Here is a 6,715-nt window from a genome sequence, read left to right as displayed (position 1 = left end):
TCGGGGCTGTAACTCAGTGCAAAAATCAGTTACGGACTGTTAGGGGAAGGAAAAATTGGACAGCCTGGGTCGGTTCGGTGTGTTCCCGAAGTTTGTTATCTCCATGTCAGAAAAGCTGCCCCATACTCTCTGTTTCTCTTGGGCAGACGCACAGTGGAGCAGTGGTTAATGTGCTCAAGAAATGAGGCTGAAGTCAGCGTGGAAAGGATGTGTTGATGGTGAACCGAGGGCGATATGCTTCAGAAGGCTGAGCTGGAAAAATCAGAAGATGACAGGAGATAGCGGCCCGGTGGGGGATTGGTGAGAATGAGAGGTATGGTCACAGTTGGAGGTACAGACATACACATGGTAGCTGAAATAAGTTTTTATTATTTAAATTTGATGCAACTAATTAATTCCCCTTCCATCCTTCTTTGAAGGGTTTAGAAGCACTTTTGTTCTGGTTTTTTAATTTGGGAGCTGTGGAGACAGTCTGAAGAGCGAGAGAAGAGCTTTTTGTGTGGGCTGGTGCTCGCTTGGAGGGATTATGTGCACAGTGCCAGGGCTCAGAGCAAGGTACGACTTACCTGTCCTTACCTGCCTGTCCACTGCCGAGGCAGCCTGGCTAGGTCTGGTGGTTACGGCAGCGAAGGTCCCCGGTTCTGTCTGCTCGTGTCTCTTCCGGTTGAGTAACGCAGCAGCGGGGTGTGAGGGAGTTGTGAGAAGAATTAACCAGCGCATTTGTGTTGTCGCTGTTACTGTGGCACAAACTATTGGCTAGAGGTGGCTGGAAACTGGACTGAGAGGGTTGTCCAGATGCCCTGTGTGTGGGCTTCTGAGAGGGAAACAGCAGGGTCTGCACAGGTGCCTTTTTTTATACCGAGGAAACTTCATGCACCCACCTGAACTGTCAAGTACACAAAGGTGTGTTGGGGTTGCACCCTGGATTATCGGTTATCTGTGCACTCTTTTAAGGACTGTCTGGTCAAGGAGTGATCTTTCTGATTGCCAGCATTTCTTCCGCTGAGGGTGTGTTACACCTCAAAATGTTTCTTCTGCTGCTACAAGAGATTTTGTGTGTGTGTGTGTGTGTGCGCGCGCGCCATGGAAAAGGAAAACTGAAAATTGTCTTGATCTCTGCAGAATGAGCAGTTGAAGAGAAACTTGTGATGGCAATATGGAAGGACTTCAAAAGATAGACAAGGAATTCAGGTGGTTATTAATAAAAGATTAAACATTATTATTTTAAAAAATAATAATAAAAGGAATGCTTTGCACCATTATACATTTAAAGGAAGTACAAAATCAGTTCATACATAATGTTGCACTTTAACCAAAGTATCGATTCCACAGTTCCCCGTATCTGTGGGAGGAAACAGATCTCATAAATAAGTTATGTACTAGATCTTAGTTCCCTTTTGAAAAACAAGGTGAGGTGCTTTTCCCCATGAGCTAAATGCTTCTCGTTTCTCCTCTTGCTTTCTGCCTGCTGTGTCACTGCGTGTTTCTGCTCCCGTCACTGTCCTGGTGCTCCCCGCCCGGAGAAGCTGTTTTGCTGGCCTCGTTGTCCGTGTTGTTGTTGAGAATGTCGTCGCAATCCATCTGGGCCATCAGGTTGAAGCGCTCGGCCACGCAGTGGGCGGTGAGGCGAGCCTCGGGGTCGTGGTCCCAGCACTCTGTGATGGTGTCGCACAGGAAACGCATTCCCTGCAGTCAGAAGAGCTGGAGTTAAGAGAGCCAGAGGCTGATCTAAGGCAATCGCAGTGTTTTCACATACTTTTGAGACCTTCCTGCAGAAACAGGTTTTGGTTTTGGCCAAGTTTAAGCGCAGGAGGAAACAACCTTGGTGAGTTGTGGCACATGCCGGTGCTTGCACCGTATCTGGTGCCGCCTGTGTTGGAGCAGCGGCCTCTGCTCCCCTGGAATCGACCCAGGCATTTTCCATGCTCCCTGGGATTTGGTTTGTGTTGACTGTGGGACTTAAACAGGGGCTGGAAGGACATGGTCCCTCCTGTCTCAGCCTCCTCCATTCAGATCAGAGCATCCTAACACTGGCAGGGACAGGAGACCTGCAGGGGTGACCTGCAGGCTGGCAGCTGAGCCCAGGTCTCTGGGTTTCAACGCTGAGCCCTGGCTGTTGCGGCTGGATGGAGGCGAGGGGCAGGGCGGTTCAGAGGAAGTTTAATTCCAAACTTCTTAAATCTGACTTTGTGTTTTAGCAGCTTTCTGAAAGGGTGCGCCGTGCTGAATACTCTTTGCAGATGAACCTTGTGTTCTCACCACAGCAGTGTCCTCGTTTAGGAGGGGTTAGGTACTTCCCAGCATGCTCCAGAACACACCCAGTTTCTCTTAGTTACAATGGTTATGTCTCCCAGTAATCTATATTTTTTTCCAGTTGTGTGGTGCTCTGAAAAAAGTCCCTATATTTTGGGCTTAGAAATGAGATGGCAGTGTTTGGGTGGTGGTTGTGCCTCTCAGAAGCCAGGAACACGGCAGCTGGTTGATCCTTCCTAACTGTATAACCCCTATCATGTGCTATTGCTTTTCGCATCATCGTCAACCCAGGCTGCAACACAGTGGAAAAATCATTATTTTAAATAAAGCTTCTTGTTTTTCAGTGGAGTTTGAGTATTTCTCAATTTGCAATTAAGAGAACCCTGAAGTCTCATATGGACCAATACAAGAGGAAAGCACGAGCCCTGCGGGGATGTAGGACTGCCCTTCTGCGCCTTCGCCTGAACTCACTGCTCTCTGGTGGGGTTCATCGTACTGGGCGCAGGTGAGAGAGAACAGGATTGTGCAGGAGAACTGACAGATGGTGTGTGCCAGAACCCCTTGCTCGTTTATTAGCTAAGTTGAAAGGATTTGAGGATAATGGATTAATGTGCAAGAATGAGCTAGCTTGGCTGAAGCCTTTCTCAAACAGAATGTGGCACTGTCCCATCAGGGTTTAGTCACTGGATTTTCTGTGCTTATTCTGCTCTGAAGTCATGATATTTATTTGCAGTTTTCCCTGTAAGTAGCGATGATGCTTTTTTGAATAGTACAACTGGAACATCTTGTTACGCTCACAAAACGGACTTAGTTTGGATTTTAGGTTTGGTATCTCAGATTTCCAGAGGATGCTGAGTTTTACAAGTATAATTTTAGTGGCAATATTGACTTCAGTTCCCTCTGATCCTTCCTGTCCTGCGCCAGCCCTCCAGCTGTGCCAGCACAACAGTTATGAACCAAATCCAGGAATTTACCTGGCCTAAATAACCACTTTTTTTTTTTATGTGGTGAGGTGTGAAGTGAGGTAGAAGCATGGGCTTAAGGTGCTTGAGATAAATGTCTTCAGTCAACTTTATTGTGCAGCCTTGCAAACAGCTGCCCTGGAGCTGCAGACAGGCAGCGCGTGGGCTGAGTCAGCTCTGCCAGGGAAATTAATGCTTATGTCACTGAAAATCTTAAACCACGGCCAACAACGTGGGCCCTCACTTGACTGAGAGTGAGCCTGATGGCTGAAATGGGGAAGGAAGGTGTGGAGCTTTGCTTCAAATTTGTTTCCATTGTTCCGGGAAACACTGATGGGTGCTTCCCATTCAGATGAGCACTTTGTGACTCTGTCTTGGTGTCACCCAACAACTTCCCTCCCACAGGAAGCTGTTGACCCCCGAAGTGGCACAAACGGGTGGCTTTCTGCTGCTTCCCAGCAGATGGTGCTGCCTCATCCTGCGGAGACTGGTTGCAAAGTGCCCGGGAAATCGTGTGAAGCCAGGTGTGGAAGGACATGTTTGTTAGATCAGCTAAGATTAGTCGAAGGCAAAATTTCGGGAACACAGTGGCTTCAAATATGTAGGAGTGGTGATTGAAAGTCCTGTATTTGCCTTCCTCAAGGAGAAAGGCTGGATGAATTTCAGGAGTGGACTCCCCATCCAATAAACTCACTGATGATCCAGCAGAAACCCCAGACTCATTTGATGCTGTGTGCAGCTTGGGTTGGCTAGGTCAGTTGTGAGGCTTTGGACAAAGCTAGTTTTGAGAGGAGATATTTTGGGAACACAATATGGCCTTCTAAGGTCATGAAATTATACCTTTGCTTTTGAAAAACCTGGCATTGCATGCTGCCCAGGCAGAGCAGGTGTCTTATGGGTGGGCAATGCACGGAAGTTGGCATGCCTCTGGGTGCCAGCAAGCTCGACTGTTTCAGCCTGGTTTCCGGAGGAGCTGTTGATCAGTGGATGGTGTTTTTCCACATGGCACGTGAAATTTAAGAACTACCAAAGTCAGGCAAGATTTGAAAATCGCGGTCAGTGTGTCTGTTACCCCTCGTGTTCTCAACTTGTGGAAGAAAGTACTGGACCTAGAGGAGAAAGGACCCTGTCAGAGCCAGAAGGTCGCTGTGTTTCTGGAGCTGGTTAGTCTGTGTGTGTTCACGGGTGTGGTTTTAATGGAGCACACCTCATCATTGCTGAAGTGTTCCTGTTCTAGAGCACGGGATTATGCTTTCTGTGCTGAAATGCTTTGCTTTCAGAACCTTCTGAGATGAGAAGGCTGGAGCGTAGCAGGTTCCCTGCCCTCAGCTCCACGTGTGTTTCCTGGGTGGTTCACTCGAAGGCGATGCTTCCTGGTTGGCTTTTCCACGTAGAAGTGGAAGCCTTTCTTCTATGCCAGGTCATGACTGTTCACATTAGGGGTAAGTTTGAGCTTGAAACCTCCACAACCAAGCAGGCAGAAGGCTGGATGCACCATCCTCGCCTCTGTCCCTGCTGCGAGATGGCTGTGTGCGAGGGGCTGCGTGTTTTCTGAGCTAGAGCTCTCTGGATATTGGGGTGAGGACAGAGGTGGGGTGGACTCAGATGAGGCACTGTTCGATGAGAAGAGGCTGCACCAAAGTGCTCCGTTTTGCTGTTATCCTCGAGATAGATAACTGAATGCCATCACTGGGCGTTGGTAACACTTCCTGATCATGGCTGTACCGCTGGCTGGTGGCTTTTATACACCAGGGAAATGAGGCTAGTGGGGCTTTATGTGGGCTCGGCCAGCCCAAGTGGAGCTCGACGTAGGGCCCAGGAGCTCTGCTCGCTTTTGCTTTGATTACAACTTTAACCATTTTTCAGGCTGGTTTGGTGAGGCGGGACAATGTGGATTGCTCTTTTCTGAACCAGCTACCCCAGGCTTACCTGATGCACCAGCCAGTTGCTCGGGATCTCGGGTCTTCCTCTGCCATGCAGCACGATGTCTCTCATGGTGTCCACACAGGGCTGCTCCTGCACTTTTGACCCAAAAGGCAGCTCGTAATTCTTTACCTCTGCAAGGAAGCAACAGCAGCATTACAGGATGTTTTTAGTGCCTTCACTGCTTTGCTGTGGTGTGGTCCACCAGGTGAGAATAAATGTGTTTTTATCAGTCTCCAAAAATAAACGGATCTGGAAACAGTTTAGAATTTGAACATAAAAACGTAGTGCTGGGTTTTCATGTAGAAGTCGTTTCCAGAGACAGGACCGAGGAGCCATCTGACCACCTTCCTTGAACCCAAGAGGTACACTACAAAGGACTTGGCCTGTCTTTGGGTGAGACGTATTTTGAGCAGGTAAAATACGTTGTTCTGGTGAAAGATGGGAGAGGCAACTATGGTACCAGCATCTGGGTTCCTACTGTGAGCGCAGATGGGGTTAGAGGGGAAATGGCCTTTCCAGCAGAGCATCCCCAGGTTGTGGGAGGCTAAGGGGAAGTTCCCTGTTGCAGAGGTGAGAGGCCACCATGATTTCTGCCAGCCCCTGCCCAGCTGCGAATGCAGGTGAAATACAAGCTGGGGTGGGGGGGGATGGCCTGGAACACCAGCTCAGGAGCAAAGGATGCATGAGGCATCTGAGCTGGGCAAGGGTCTCCCACCACTGAGCGTGGGGCACATTGGGCAGCTGGGGCATCTTTCTTGCCAAGGGTTGGAGCTCCTTGCAGCTCTGTGGGCTTGTACTGCATGTAGGTGGGACAGGGAAGGAACCAGAAGGAGCTAAATAGAGAAGGGGGAGCGGGCAGCAGGGCTGGCAGGGGCTACCAGCAGGGCAGTTAATTAAATGTTTTGCTACAGGCCATTTCAGATGCCAGGATGTGGCTCCGGGAAGCGAGGGGGTATGTGGGTCTGTCAGACGCTGGCATTTGCAAGTCCCCGTTGCAACATAAACTCTTTGGTGGTGTCTGAAAAAAAAGCGCTTGTGGCTGGGGAAGGGGAGGCAGCTTTGGCTCTTCCTGCTTGGTTTGCTTTGCGTTGCCAGCACGGATCAGATGAGACTTGGTGGCTGGCTGGCTTTGATTGGGGGCTGGACCAGATGACCCCCTGCGGTCTGGTCCTGCTCCTGGGCCACCGAGCTGTTCCCCTCAAGCCATGGCTCGCAGAGCAGGCAGCTGTGGGGGACAATCTGCCGCCAACTCTTAGCAGCCCTGCGGAGACCAGAGCCACTCCAAATCGGGTCCCGTGCCACTGCTGGGGACATGAGGTGAGCCACATCCCTGTACAGGGAGGAAGGGAGCAAAGAGGCATGTGGCAACCCCCTGCTATGCTCCTACCTCCTACCACGTCACATCTGGAGGCCATTTCCCACAAAACAAGGGCCATGGAGTAGACATCCATCTGCTTGAAAGACTCCAGGTCTTCCAGGTTCACCCTGGACTCCAGGACCTCCGGTGCCATGTACCTGGCAGTGCCCACCTGCCCACAAAGAGGAGAGAGGCATTAGTAGGGGTGGGTGAGGGC

General features: G+C 50.1%; 1 protein-coding gene across 1 annotated transcript in view; it reads right to left on the bottom strand.

The window, feature by feature from the left end:
- Positions 1-1,192: 1,192 nt before the first annotated feature.
- The window catches only part of LOC104489806 (TGF-beta receptor type-2-like), a 12,620-nt gene continuing 7,097 nt past the window's right edge, over positions 1,193-6,715 (bottom strand). The window contains exons 4-6 of the mRNA XM_010132011.1: positions 6,529-6,670; positions 5,145-5,272; positions 1,193-1,686 (exon numbers count right to left, since the gene is read on the bottom strand). Of these exons, the coding sequence (XP_010130313.1) occupies positions 1,474-1,686; positions 5,145-5,272; positions 6,529-6,670 (483 nt within the window). The 3' untranslated portion in view covers positions 1,193-1,473. The remainder of the gene's footprint in view (positions 1,687-5,144; positions 5,273-6,528; positions 6,671-6,715) is intronic.

This window comes from Buceros rhinoceros, unplaced genomic scaffold, assembly GCF_000710305.1.
Source record: "Buceros rhinoceros silvestris isolate BGI_N320 unplaced genomic scaffold, ASM71030v1 scaffold11532, whole genome shotgun sequence".
In the NCBI taxonomy this organism is placed as follows: Eukaryota; Metazoa; Chordata; class Aves; order Bucerotiformes; family Bucerotidae; genus Buceros; species Buceros rhinoceros.
The sequence above is the reverse complement of the archived record's forward strand: the minus strand, read 5'-3'. Positions and strand labels throughout refer to the sequence as shown.